The sequence below is a fragment of the Diachasmimorpha longicaudata genome, chromosome 10 (genome assembly GCF_034640455.1).
Source record: "Diachasmimorpha longicaudata isolate KC_UGA_2023 chromosome 10, iyDiaLong2, whole genome shotgun sequence".
Classification (NCBI taxonomy): Eukaryota; Metazoa; Arthropoda; class Insecta; order Hymenoptera; family Braconidae; genus Diachasmimorpha; species Diachasmimorpha longicaudata.
In genome coordinates, this window is record NC_087234.1 from 7,837,499 (window position 1) to 7,850,837 (window position 13,339).

The 13,339-nt window shown below is 38.7% G+C and overlaps 4 protein-coding genes across 8 annotated transcripts; 3 read left to right on the plus strand and 1 right to left on the minus strand.

Annotated features, from left to right (window-relative positions):
• The first annotated feature begins 93 nt into the window (after nucleotides 1-93).
• On the plus strand, nucleotides 94-1,956 carry Spn-a (spindle A). The gene is made up of 2 exons (XM_064129415.1): nucleotides 94-335; nucleotides 419-1,956. The coding sequence occupies exons 1-2, from the start codon at nucleotides 243-245 to the stop codon at nucleotides 1,352-1,354; spliced, it is 1,029 nt and encodes a 342-aa protein (XP_063985485.1). The 5' UTR covers nucleotides 94-242; the 3' UTR covers nucleotides 1,355-1,956.
• Nucleotides 1,957-2,055: 99 nt separating this feature from the next.
• LOC135166782 (dipeptidyl peptidase 3) lies at nucleotides 2,056-5,353 on the plus strand. 2 transcript variants are annotated; one of them, XM_064129350.1, is made up of 3 exons: nucleotides 2,056-2,206; nucleotides 2,830-3,755; nucleotides 3,952-5,353. In XM_064129350.1, exons 2-3 carry the CDS (start codon nucleotides 2,855-2,857, stop codon nucleotides 5,205-5,207), a joined length of 2,157 nt encoding a protein of 718 aa, XP_063985420.1. In that variant the 5' UTR covers nucleotides 2,056-2,206; nucleotides 2,830-2,854; the 3' UTR covers nucleotides 5,208-5,353. The 2 variants fall into 2 exon arrangements, with proteins under 2 accessions (XP_063985420.1, XP_063985419.1); XM_064129349.1 differs by lacking the exon at nucleotides 2,056-2,206 and adding an exon at nucleotides 2,319-2,539.
• Nucleotides 5,354-5,567: 214 nt separating this feature from the next.
• LOC135166803 (inhibitor of growth protein 1) lies at nucleotides 5,568-7,582 on the plus strand. Its single transcript, XM_064129422.1, has 3 exons — nucleotides 5,568-5,888; nucleotides 6,023-6,226; nucleotides 6,398-7,582. The coding sequence occupies exons 1-3, from the start codon at nucleotides 5,753-5,755 to the stop codon at nucleotides 6,970-6,972; spliced, it is 915 nt and encodes a 304-aa protein (XP_063985492.1). The 5' UTR covers nucleotides 5,568-5,752; the 3' UTR covers nucleotides 6,973-7,582.
• Nucleotides 7,583-7,728: 146 nt separating this feature from the next.
• Nucleotides 7,729-13,220, minus strand: LOC135166806 (ubiquitin-conjugating enzyme E2-17 kDa). Of its 4 annotated transcripts, none has more exons than XM_064129428.1 (5): nucleotides 12,865-13,220; nucleotides 12,495-12,672; nucleotides 11,665-11,745; nucleotides 11,267-11,471; nucleotides 7,729-8,695 (listed from the first exon to the last, which is right to left on the minus strand). In XM_064129428.1, exons 2-5 carry the CDS (start codon nucleotides 12,536-12,538, stop codon nucleotides 8,540-8,542), a joined length of 486 nt encoding a protein of 161 aa, XP_063985498.1. In that variant the 5' UTR covers nucleotides 12,539-12,672; nucleotides 12,865-13,220; the 3' UTR covers nucleotides 7,729-8,539. The 4 variants fall into 4 exon arrangements, with proteins under 4 accessions (XP_063985498.1, XP_063985497.1, XP_063985500.1 ...); XM_064129427.1 differs by having other exon boundaries at nucleotides 12,765-13,219; XM_064129430.1 differs by lacking the exons at nucleotides 12,495-12,672; nucleotides 12,865-13,220 and adding an exon at nucleotides 11,906-12,172.
• Between the last annotated feature and the right edge of the window lie 119 nt (nucleotides 13,221-13,339).

The window sequence follows — 13,339 nt, forward strand, 5'->3', positions numbered from 1 at the left end:
GTTGGGAGACGCCAGGTGGCGGGAAACGCTTCATGAGGGGGGGCTCCGTTTGTACTTTTTCAACTGTACAAATGATGAACTGTAGAGAGAATTTTCAAACGTTGAGAGCACCGGTGTGCAGGGATTCAACTATCGAGACGTGTCAAAACCTGCCTTCAGCGTTGGACGAGTTCCCAGAAATAACAGGGAGATTCTGGTGAATTTCTAATAATATTTAATAATTTTAAAGTGAGTCGTTAAGGATGTCTGTGCTAGCTACGACAGCCACGGTCTCGCTGGACGATGATGCTGCTGATACTTCTCATCTTCAGGCCAAACTCGTTACATCGTTGGAGGTAAGAACAAAGACCTTGATTTGGTGGTATAACCTTGTTCCGTTGGTTTATTTGGTGGATTTTTACCTCGTTACCATTCCTAGGGAAATGGAATCACTTCAGGTGACATCGCCAAGTTGAAGGAAGCTGGTTATTACACAGTGGAATCGGTGGCCTACTCCCCGAAAAAGGCTCTGCTAGCCATCAAAGGTATCAGTGAAGCCAAAGCGGACAAGATCCTCCAAGAGGCCTCAAAACTAGTGGTAATGGGATTCAAGAGTGCCACTGAGTTGAACTTAGTCCGCCAGAATATTGTGTACATCTCCACAGGCTCGACTGAGCTGGATCGACTCCTCGGAGGTGGGATCGAGACAGGTTCCATCACCGAGATTTTTGGTGAATTTCGTACGGGAAAGACCCAATTGGTCCACAGTTTAGCTGTCAACTGTCAGTTGCCAATTGAAATGGGTGGAGCTGAGGGAAAGTGTCTCTACATCGACACCGAGGGTACCTTCAGGCCTGAGAGATTGAGTGCCATTGCCCAGAAATACAACATTCCTGGGGAAAATGTTTTGGACAATGTGGCATGTGCTCGTGCCTACAACACAGACCATCAGAGCCAACTGCTCATTCAGGCCAGTGCCATGATGACAGAGTCTCGTTATGCTCTTCTGATTGTCGACAGTGCAATGGCACTTTACAGAACTGATTTTTCGGGGCGGGGAGAGCTGTCTGCTAGGCAGATGCATCTAGCCAGATTCCTGAGGATGCTCCTGAGGATTGCTGATGAACATGGGGTGGCTGTTGTCATCACGAATCAGGTGGTTGCCCAGGTGGATGGAGCTGCCAGTATGTTTGGAGGGGATCAGAAAAAACCTATTGGGGGTAATATCATTGCCCATGCCAGCACCACCAGGCTCTATCTCAGGAAGGGCAGAGGGGAAACAAGAATTTGCAAGATTTATGACTCCCCATGTCTACCGGAGAGTGAAGCCATGTTCGCTATTTTACCTGATGGCATTGGGGATGTTAAGGAGTAGAGTCCGAACGTTCATTGATTTCCACACTTGAGGGAAGTGGAAAAATTTTGATAAATTTTTGTGGAGTGGAGGTCCAAAGAAAAGGATCAACATGAACTTCACTGTCTCTCTCTATCTCTCTTTAATTTCGGAAATGTTCCTTGAAAAGGCAACTAGAATTTAATTGACTGACCCTTGTTCACGACATCACTACAGAATATTTTCTAATTGTTTAATAATTTTTCTTGGAGAATCATACGTTTTTGGGAGGGATTTGAAGAATTTTATGACAATACTTGAAGACTGAATTTGTCCCAGTAATTTCCACTTCACAATCAATAAGATGATCATGATTCCCAATTAAAAATCCGCCACTCCATATCATTGAGAACTTATCCAATAATTTTATAAACCATCTGCACCTTTATCAGGTATAAGGCTGAACCCTTGATAGCGGATTTTGAAAAATCATCTGTAAGCGTGGGTATATTTTTCTATTTTTTGTTTTCTAATGACTAAATTATTTTGAGATTCGACCTAAATACTAATGTTTTTCTTCTTCTTGTTAAGAACAAAATAATGTACAAAGATAGGTAAAAAAGAATAGAGTATTTTTCAACTCATCATATGAATTTTGAATTTCTTGGTTAACTTTCCTTGTATCTAACACAAATTCACTTTTATTTATCACACACATTCACACATAAAAATACACATCAATGCACACATGATCATAACCTCATCCTGTTTTCTCTGCTAATATCCTCCTATTCGTCGAAATAAAGCGTTACACGTCAGCGGATTTCCTGTATTTTGGGTGTATAAATATTGTTTTCTTCAAAAATCATCAGAGGAGGTCCTGAAGTATTATTGGTAAGTAGAAATCCACATAAAATCATAAAATTCGATTTTTTCTTGACTACCTGGTCAAATTAGACGAGGGCAAGAATGTCAAACAATGATATCCATTTGGTGTATATAAACGTCAAGGTGTTCATAACCAACATCTATAGGGCCCATTGTCCACTAACTCATCGTCACTTTATTCATTGAGATGATCAAAATCACCAATCACCGATTGTTCCAACAATTGGGTAGATTACATGCGTCAACTATTTTTTATTCGCCTCTCCAAGCCCAACAGCCAACAACAGCTCCTTCTCGTGATTATATGACATTAAGTGAGGTTAAAAGTCTCAAAAGAAGGTAATTCATTAGAAATAATTACTCGGCATTGAGGAGGCATTGAGTGAACTTTCAAACTTGGCATTGAGCAGACATTGATTATTTAATTTGTAGAGTTAGCAATCAGTGAGAGGATGTTCGTTGCAATTTAAAACTAATTTAATCATTCCTTAATCACCGTTGATTAATTAATTAAAATGGTTATTGGTGTATGGATGAATAGGATGATGATTATTTCATCAAAAATAGGCAGATAAGTTAATAAAAACTTTCATTCAGGGCTAAAGGAAAATTTGCAATTTTTTTTTTAGACATTTCCTAAGATCATTCACAACGATGGAAGCCAATACGTCGCTGTATATACTCCCTAATAGTCAGCCGATAGTGACATTAGATTGTGACGTCGCCTTTAATGCCCTGACGAACAACGAGAAGCTGTATTCTCATTATTTGAGCAGAGCAGCCTGGACAGGAAGCCTGATCGTCTTCGTGCAGACGTCCCCTGAGTCACCCGTGATTTTTGCTCTACTGCACAAGATTTTCCTTGGGGAAAAGATTGGGGAGCTGAAAAGGGCCGCTGCCGAAGCCGGAGTCAGCGATGATGATTTCACTGCCTTCTTGGTGTACACCTGCGGTGTCCTCTCCAACACCGGAAACTACAAGTCCTTCGGTGACTCCAAGATAATACCAAACCTTCCAAAAGATAAATTCCTCGCGATAATCAAGTCCTCCAAGGCCTATAAAGCGAACTCCCCAGCTATGGAGAAGATCTGGAACAGTTGCAGTGAGGGAATCTACTCTCTCACCGACAAGGTCAAGTCCCTGGGTCTCGGTGACAATGGAATCACCACATATTTCTCTTCAAACTGCGATGACACAGACGCAGCTCTGGTTAACGAGTTTATGCAGGCACACTCCCTCGAGGGCTACAACACACGGTGCTTCAAAACCATTGAGGACTCCCTCACCGTCTACGACATAAAGCTCGCTTCCCACCTGGAGAGTGATGACCCAGCCCTCACCATTACCGAGAGCCTTTTCAAGAACGTCAAGTTCAAGGTGTCAAGAGGGGACTACAGCAAGCTTCTCCAGAAAACAAATGAGTATCTCGAGAAGGCTAGGGATCACGCAGCCAATGACACCGAGAAGCAGATGATTGATAAATACATCAGTCACTTCAGAACAGGATCACTAAATGATCACAAGGACGGCTCACGATTCTGGATAAAGGACAAAGGTATACTATTCAATAGATATTTTTCATTTGCACTGTTTTTTATTCTGATAAAATTTCAAAATCGCAGAAAAACGGAATTGAAGCTTTATTCTACACAAAAGTCGAAAAATACATTTACTGATTGTTAAATACAAATTCAATAGAATGCTTGAACTAATTAATCAGACGGGATAATTCGAAATCACTATCTGAACAGGTCCTGTAGTGGAAACCTACATTGGCTTCATTGAGACATATCGAGACCCGGCTGGCCAACGCGGGGAGTTCGAGGGTTTCGTAGCAATGGTGAACAAAGAGACATCTAAAAAATTCGCAGACCTAGTAGAGAAAGCCCAGGACTTCCTCCCAGTGCTGCCCTGGAACAAAGATTTCGAGAAAGACGTTTTTCTGCGTCCAGATTTTACGTCCCTCGACGTCCTGACATTCGCGGGCTCGGGTATTCCCGCAGGCATCAACATCCCCAATTACGACGAGATAAGGCAGAGCGAGGGATTCAAGAATGTCTCCCTTGGGAACGTTATTCCCGCGAATATGAAGCAGGATGTCATCCCATTCTTGTCTGAGGCGGATCAGGCTCTCCTGAATCAACACAGGATCTCCGCAATGGAGGTCCAAGTAGGCCTTCACGAGCTGCTGGGTCATGGCAGTGGAAAATTGCTGAGAAAAACTCCCGAGGGCTTCAACTTCGACGAGAAGACATTAAAGAATCCCCTCACCAATGAGCTGATTGATAAGTATTTCTTGGAGGGAGAGACTTATGACTCTAAATTTGGAGCCATGGGATCCTCGTACGAAGAGTGTAGGGCTGAGGCTGTGGGTCTGTATATGTGCCTGGAGAAGGACATCCTCAAGATCTTTGGCCATGAGGGAAAAACAGCTGATGATGTTATCTATGTCAATTGGCTAGCGTTGCTGTGGAACGGATGTGCCAAGGCCCTTGAGAGCTACAGCCCAGAGAAGAACAAGTGGCTCCAGGCCCATTCTCAAGCTAGATATGTGCTCCTCAGAGTCTGCCTCGAGGCAGCTCAGGGCTTTGTGAAGGTTGAGGAGATCGAGGAAGGGAAGAACTTGAGGTTCACTATGAACAGGGAGAAGATTAATACTGTGGGAAAGGAGGCAGTTGGAAAATTTCTGCAGAAACTCCAAATTTACAAGAGCACTGGAGACTTTGAGAGCGCCAAGACGATGTATGAGGCGTACTCTGAGGTGCCTGAGGGTGGAAAACATCCCTGGAGAAAGTGGAGAGAGATTGTGCTCGCTCATAAGCAGCCGAGGAAGATCTTCGTTCAGGCGAATTCTTTCATCGAGAGTGGAGAGGTCAAGTTGAAGAACTATGAGGCGACCTTTGAAGGGTTCATTCAGTCCTGGGTGGAGAGGTTCCCCGAGGCTGAGACTGTGGAGATGATGCTGCAACTCGCTGAGAAGGATAGACCGTATTTTGAGACTATTTAGAGGTCTAGCTTCCCAAAAGACTACAGGGGAGTTTCTTTCATTCAAATTATTACATTTTCCTTAGGAGGTAGGGCCATGCTCCTATGTACATTTGTATTTTTTGATATGTTTGATTTGACGATAATTAATAAAAATATTTTGCAGCATTGATGGGTTATTAATTTGTAGCACTACAATAAAATTAACTGATAATGCAATCACATATTATTGAACAATAATTTCAAATTTAAAAAGCCCCGTAATTTCTCCCATATTGATAACATGATCAACATATCTTTTCAGTCCACCTAATGTGCCGTTCCATCTCCAGATGGCCCCACCCTGTAAAACGTGTATTAACTCCTGAGTTTCGCCTCTACTCTTTTCAAAGTCATAGAATGCTTTCGTATTATTCGCATTCTTGTTTTCTCCAGAACCTTAAAACTGTTCGTAGTGATATCAATATCGAAACCCTTAAATGGCACTAATGTTGAATATGAAGAATAATTCTGTGTGAACAATGAAAAATATATGTCAGTGAAAAAGTGATCAATTGAACAGTAAAAATGTTGAATCAGGCAGTTGTTGAGGCACTTTACTCGGCCACGTACATCGAGAATTACCTGGACTGCGTTGAAAATCTTCCAAACGACGTTCAAAGATATGTGTCCCGTTTACGTGAACTAGATGCCACATGTCAAAGTAAGTTAAATTCATAATTTGTTTTTGTCCCAATCTGAGGTCCGAAAAATTCAAGTGCTTTATTATGATTACATCCATCAAATCAGATGCATTGGTCCATTCATTTTGAGTTTTCGCTTAATTTTATCCTTCAGCATATCTAAGAGATGTCGATCAACAGCAGGAGCTCCTTAAAATTGACACCGATGTGACGCTACGTCGACGAGCATTGTTAAGGGTCCAGCAGTCACTCATAGCAGCTCAGGAAATCGGCGATGAGAAGCTACAAATTGTACAACAGATTCAGGATCTTATCGAGAATAAAACTCGTCAACTGGATATGGATTATCGTAATTTAGGTAACAACCAGCTTATTTACAATTTATTTATACCCCAGGGCACCTCAAATTGAGCTGGCTTAACCAGCATTTCCTTGATAACGTCAATGAATCATAAGATGTTGCACAATTTTGTTTAATTTCTAAAGAGATCTCTGGAAATTTTCAATCAACTGTCTTTCTCACGCACAGATGTCGGCAAAGAGCAAGAGAACAACGACACAAATCGTGAATCTACAGCAACCACCAACTCCACAACGACAAGCAACACAAACAACGTGGACCGTCAGCCAAAACGGGCGAGAAGAACTCGCACAGACAATCTTGCAGACTCGAGTGCAATTGACATGATGGTAATGTCGGAGAATCGTTCAACAGGTTTAGCCAATACTAGCAATGGAAATCAGAAGAAAACGACAGCAGCAGCAGCTGGCAAAAAGAAGAAACGAAAGTCTCGACAGGGTACACAGCAGAATCAGCAACGAGAAGACACACCACCTCCCATTGACGATGACATTCAGGTGGATCCAGATGAGCCGACTTATTGCCTGTGCGATCAAATATCCTACGGCGAAATGATTCTCTGTGACAACGATCTCTGCCCTATCGAGTGGTTCCACTTCTCTTGTGTCTCCTTAAGTACAAAGCCGAAGGGCAAGTGGTTCTGCCCAAAATGCCGAGGTGACAGACCAAACGTTATGAAACCCAAGGCCCAATTTTTGAAGGAATTGGAACGTTATAATAAGGAGAAGGAGGAAAAATCGTAGCAGTGACAGATACGTTAATGAATTGTGGATAAATAAATAAAATAAGGTCTGAAGGGAGTATCGAGTGTTAGCCATCTTTATGATATAAAATATATCATAACTCCCATCGGATTTTACATCATTTTTTGTGACTCCAAGATCAGCGGTAATTGAATAACCTTTGGAGATCATTAAATCATCATAATAAAATTTAATGGATTGATAAAATAACTGGTCATTCATATACATTCTATAATTTCGATACTGAGCGATGAATAGACTTATATTACAAAATTCATTTCTGAAGCCAAATAAATTCTCTTGAAAACAAATTTTTCAATTCAAGAATTTCAGTGAATTTTGTCGAGTAGATATATCTTGAAATCTCTCAGTGAATGACCGGAAAAATTACAATGATGTAGTTGTCTCACAGCCTCACTGTGGCAGTATTATTTAACATTTTTCAATGGTACATGCGGCGAGTTCAAGGAGGAGGATGTCATGTGACATTCAAAATATCCCGATTGTAAATAAGCATTACATGTATTTTAACAGATTGATAAATTGATTAACATGCTAGCGTTTTTTTAAAGTAATTCAATAAAGATGTTGATTTAATTTCCTAATGAAACATAGCTTGAGATTTATTTTGTTATCCTATTTAACACCAAAGTTTCCCATACTTTAGAAAAGATAATTATGGAAAATGAAAGAAGTAATATTGCAGAATTACAATATTCCGGTATTTTTATTATTCACAAGTAAAATTAAGCTCAATCAGACGCACTCCGCAATTTTATTACCAGCTGTTCCAGAATCCCTTAAATTTTGTTATCATTGTGTATAATAATTTCATTACGTCACGTCACAGTCACTATTTTATCGTTCTCAAATTATACCTCATTTCTATGCGTAATGAAATGAGCGAATACACAAAATTAATATCATAGTGTACTTATAAATAATCATCACATGAGTTTTAATGACCGGGTAGAGAATTAATGTCACTTCGGCTCTCAATGAAAAGCTAATTTTGGAACAATATGTTCGTTTTTTTCTTAGGCCTTACACCTCTTTTGTTATTACATCAGTGCCTGCGTCTATTAAATTTCACCGGGGCGTTTTCAATTTTTTGGGTCGTAGAGCTCCCAAGAACGTAATTACAATTGTTATTACTAGTTCAGCCGAGAAAATCATTGAAAAACTCATAGGTAATTAAATGCGAACTTGTTAGAATTGTTTAGCTAATTCATGAAGTTTTTGATAATTTTGTTTTCTTGGATTTATAGAGAAAATTGCTTCAAAATAAGTAAATATTCCTTGAAATTCAGAAACTTTGACCTCCAAGATTTTTTTGACTGATAATTAAAAACGTAATTTCTGAGAACAACTAATCCCGATACCATGGAATTTGCCCGTAAATCAAGTAGTACGTGTCAGCGAGCAGCTAGAACAGATTTAATTGGTTTAATTGGGATAATGTCTTTTTCGGTCATGGGAGTCGATAATGCATATGTGATAATGAGATTGAAATCGTCTGGATGTCTCCAGTGATGGTGTTTAGAGATTTAGCCAGAGTTGACTAATGTCAACGGGCATCATCAACGTGGCTCTCCTGAAAATTTAGCCACGACTGCTCGACAACAGTTGCAACACGTTTTTCGTACTCTCTCTTGTTTTCCTGATACAACTGGGCTGCCAGTGAATTCGCTGGTGAATTTGGATTTGGCTCGTCCAATAGAGACTGAAACACAACAAGTGAAGTAAAAAAAAAACGGATATTGGTTGGAAACTACAAACGTATTCACATAAACATAAATTGTCAGATCAGGATTAAAGACGAATGAAGAAGATGATTTTCGCATCACATACGTTTTATTACGTTTTTTCTTTTCTCATTATTTTATGTGTATATATATTTATATATGTATAATTGAATTTAGGTACGATACTAGGTGCCAGAATTGAATTCAAGGTATAACAACTCTGTGCTCATACAGAACATTCGCCTCTAGAGAACGAATAATTTTTTTTTTTTTTTTGAAAAAGAACAAAATAGTAATAATAACACAAATTAACTACACAATTATTATTTTATTATACCCTAGAATTTAATAATTACTAATTGTCTCGTGTTATTTGTTATTCCTCGTATCTGTCCTTCTCATTTACTTCCCTCGTTTCGCATTAACCGTTGAAAATCAAATAAATAAATACACAATTTTCCATCACAATAAATCGTACAAGATGGTGAAAAATTTTGTTCCTAATTTTCAAACTGATAGTTCATAGAGCTTTGGTACCTGATTATTTCAATGGGTTTATTGTTTTCTCGTTAGTTATTTTTTATATATACTTTTTTATCCAATTTTTAATTCTCATTAATTGATTTACAGAGTGATGTGCTAAGCGGTTAGCGTTAACTCCCCAGTAAGGCTGGACAATCGCTTTCACAAATGATGTAGTACGTTGATGGTGGATGTTGACGCGATGATACCAAATCAATCAGCGACTAATCCACAAAACTTTGCTCGACACAAGCCTTCACTCGTTTCTCGTACTCGCGTCGATTCTCTTTATACAGTTGTGCTGCCATTGAGTTGGCAGGTGAATTCGGGTTCGGATCACTTAACAGCGACTGCAATCACACAAGTCAACAATACCAATTTATTTATCATTCTGGCTTTTGATAATGTTAAGGGCAGACTGGTGTTTTCGAATTATCAATATTTCTCAGGCTGTTGGTGACACATCTCGTACGTTCGAGATTGATTATATGAATTTAGATGAATTAAAATGAGAAATCAGTGCTAAAGGCGTATTCAAAAAATTCAAATTAAGGTCTATTAGCCGTTATTAACATGTTCCTCAATTTGATCCCCTTGTGAAATAAACATTTCAAATGAAAAAACATCAGTATTTGATGAAGAAATCAATTGGTTACTTGGCTATCATAAAAAGGTAATTTGTAAAATGTAATTAGTGATAAGTGTCGAAGAACAACAAGGGGGAATTCAACAGAGAAAAATAATTGGAGGAACATAACAGATATTCTTTCTATAACCAATTTCAATAAAGAAATATTTCACTAAGTATTTTTGACGAACAGTTTCAATACAATTAATCAAAATTCGAAATCTTAAACATCACCATGAGACATCTGCCTTCAATTTTAAAACATTACAGGAGTCTCTTCTTAATTCTGGATTAAGATTAACCATGAGCCAATATTTGCACAACTTGATGGTATTTTTCCTTAATTTCAGCCCACTCAGAGATAAAAATGAACCACAAAATGATAAATAAAATATTAAAAATGTGAATACTGACTTGATCAGAGACTTTACGAAATTGCAACCGCTGTTAAAGCGACGACTGATGATTCATCAGTAATTGATGACTTTTTTCATCGAATTATTTTACAAATTATTCGTTTTAAAATCTTGGAGATACAAGTGACGTACGGGCACACATTATCTATTTATTTTTTTTGCTTTCAACGGAAACAATGTCTTCATCAAATTGGAAACTTTACCAAATTTATGTCCCAAGATGACTACTGTTGATCTCAGGGGTTCAAACATTCTATCTTCAGATAACATATTCTCATATGCGTACGTCCGATCTGTTTTACAATCAAAATTATCTATATAGCTTTTTTCCCTCTATTTTTCGTGCAAAGTGCCAACTCGATACCTCACTACCCTGAGTTCGCCAGCTAACATGGATTAGAACCGTGAAAAACAAGTAAAAAAATATTCTAAACTTGTTAAGAAATGAGTTCAATAGAGAAGATATGAATAATGTATAATTATCGTGGTAAATGGGGACCTGAGGAAAAAATAAATTGTTTGGCGCAGCGCGACTGAACGGTCGAACAAAGAGGGCTGAAAAAAATTTCTGTAATTTTTATGAGAACTCTTTCATTATGTTTTTGCAATCACCTCCTTATCACTTACACCGATCTTCATCAATTGACAATTGTAATGCCCATCAATTGTCACTTTTGTCATGTGCGATCGGCACAAGTGATCGCTGATTCATGATAAAAATATTTTCAAATAATATCAATTATTTGGAACGAGTATTTTCAGTCGTTTTTCAGTCATAAGAGAAGAAAATGCAGACAAAAAAAAACGCAACATGATGGGAAAATCATACTTTGTTCAATTATCTTCCAATATTCATCGTTTTAGGAATAAAATTAAATAAAATTACGAAAACTGATCCCTTCCATAAATATCCCCTTTCGCACAGCTGAGGATGAAGGACTGATAGAGTGAATATGAATGATCCCACATATAATATACATTACCTGGATTGATGTGAGTATAGCAGAAACGTCGTAAGTTGGACTCCAACGGTTCTGCAAGATATCAAGGCAGATGCCTCCGTCTGCGTAAACATTTGGGTGAAACATTTTACTAACAAATCGAACTGTGGGTGGTTTATTTGGATATTCCTCTGTGAACTCTATGGTAAGCTTGAAGGTACCGTCCTCGAAGGGTGTGTCGTGAGGTCTGTAAAATCACAATCGATTAAATATACATCATCATTAATGACTCCACGTGGAGAAAAAATAATAATGAAAAAGTACACGAAAAATTTAGTGGAAAAAAGGGAATAAGTCTCTTTTTACCATAGATAAAAAAAATGTTGATTGAAATATTCCGAATTCAAGATCTAGGAAATCGCCCTCTGAATTCCACTCACCCGAAAATAACGGCGTTCCATATCATGATATTATTGTCAGTGGGAGCACCGGAGACACCAGTTGGTGGGTCCTCTTGTAATCTGCACATCAATTAAATACCAATGTACATGGACACAACAATGATTCAGTATAAAATTCAATACTAAGAATATTCTAGAATCACGCGATACTCCATAATATCCCCTCGAGTTCGTCAGAGTTCAAGGTAAATTGTTAAAAATTGGTTAAAGTTGATCTTGCCTTCTGGAGGAGTCTTTTTATAGAAACTCAAAATATAATATGATAATCGTTGAATGACTGAAACCTTGAAATTCCTTGCACAATTTTTACCAAACTGATAATCTCTTCCCTAGACAGTCAGTGGATAGAGTCCAGCGAAACATGAACATATGACTCATGCAATCAACTCATGAAATCCGAGTGATGGCGATGTACAACATTTAAGCAGTGGCATTATTTTATTAAACCCACCATCAATGTCACATTGATAATCGATAGTTTCATCAAAACTCTCATTTAATATTTCACGAGTCAAACAGAAAGCAACCAACCAGCAATACGAAGCAGATAAATATAAATAAAGCGTCGAGATGGTGTTATACTTGAAATCTAATAATAAACCCCGGGTATAACGATGATCAGGCTGAGGATGACGTTGGAGAAGGTGCTCAGAGAAATGCCAAACATATGCGAATGAATAATTAACTCGGTGGATTCACTTTCTCCGAGTAACAATGTGAATTGGTGAAGCACGTTTATGCCTTCTCCTCTCCCCCACCCTCTTCCACTTAACCAATTTCAAGTGTAATTTTAATATTTAAAATAATACCTCTTGAAGTCCCTCATGAGTCTTCGTCTTGCTGGTGTAGACATTTCAGTTGTTCCTTGTGATGGGCCCAAACGTCACTCGAATAAAAATGAAAATTTATTCCCGATGACCTCCAAGACAACTACTCACACACGTCTGCACTTGAGCCTATCCTCTTTATCTCTCTCACTCCCTTGTTCTGTGCTCCAAATCAGTATTTGATATCACAAAAAAATAATAATAATGAACTTTTCTATAGGCTTGTGTGAGTAGGAATATGAAAACAATTACAATGGATCACTAGCTTCACTGTCCAATTGGGTGTCCAGCACAGTCAGCGAATCTTGAAACTGTTTTCTCGACTCCGCTAGCTGCGTATGAAAAATCTCACCTCCACGGGGCCTTTTGTCAGCACCGAAGGCCGCCCTCTTTGCACAATACCGTTACGCGTAGTCCCAACTTAATCAGCTTCCGTGTTTAATGGAATAACGAACCAAATTAACCGAAATATCACTTGAATTATTTGATATCTGATGCTTGTGTATTGATATTTCAACTTTGATATCTTTGTTCTTGACTCCCACACCCGTAACACCAACCGAGAATGCGTATTATGACGTTCCACGAGCTTACTGTGGTCGAGTTGAAACTACACAGCCACACACATTCACACGACAACGAAAATTTGCTTCTTGTCTTTGCCACACACCAGCAAGACTCCTGCCAAAACGACTGTGAACGTAAGGAGATACCAGCTGAGCACAAAATTACTGATGTCATAGAGAGGAATCAATGGAGGTTATTTTCACCTGTATTGACGTCACCGGCCTAGTTCAGCCAATCCGATCGCTCAGTTCCGTTGGCAG

Bases quoted from the DNA above. Each gene is read 5' to 3' on its own strand.
- Spn-a (XM_064129415.1), top strand. From the start codon at position 243: ATGTCTGTGCTAGCTACGACAGCCACGGTCTCGCTGGACGATGATGCT. The intron at 336-418 runs GTAAGAACAAAG...TACCATTCCTAG, and splicing joins AACTCGTTACATCGTTGGAG to GGAAATGGAATCACTTCAGG.
- LOC135166782 (XM_064129349.1), top strand. From the start codon at position 2,388: ATGATCAAAATCACCAATCACCGATTGTTCCAACAATTGGGTAGATTA. The intron at 2,540-2,829 runs GTAATTCATTAG...TTTTTTTTTTAG, and splicing joins GTTAAAAGTCTCAAAAGAAG to ACATTTCCTAAGATCATTCA. The intron at 3,756-3,951 runs GTATACTATTCA...CTATCTGAACAG, and splicing joins ATTCTGGATAAAGGACAAAG to GTCCTGTAGTGGAAACCTAC.
- LOC135166803 (XM_064129422.1), top strand. From the start codon at position 5,753: ATGTTGAATCAGGCAGTTGTTGAGGCACTTTACTCGGCCACGTACATC. The intron at 5,889-6,022 runs GTAAGTTAAATT...TTTATCCTTCAG, and splicing joins ACTAGATGCCACATGTCAAA to CATATCTAAGAGATGTCGAT. The intron at 6,227-6,397 runs GTAACAACCAGC...TCTCACGCACAG, and splicing joins TATGGATTATCGTAATTTAG to ATGTCGGCAAAGAGCAAGAG.
- LOC135166806 (XM_064129428.1), bottom strand. From the start codon at position 12,538: ATGTCTACACCAGCAAGACGAAGACTCATGAGGGACTTCAAGAG. The intron at 11,746-12,494 runs GTATTATTTTAA...ATTGATGTGCAG, and splicing joins CTCATGAGGGACTTCAAGAG to ATTACAAGAGGACCCACCAA. The intron at 8,696-11,266 runs GTAATGTATATT...GTTGTGTTTCAG, and splicing joins CTATACTCACATCAATCCAG to TCTCTATTGGACGAGCCAAA.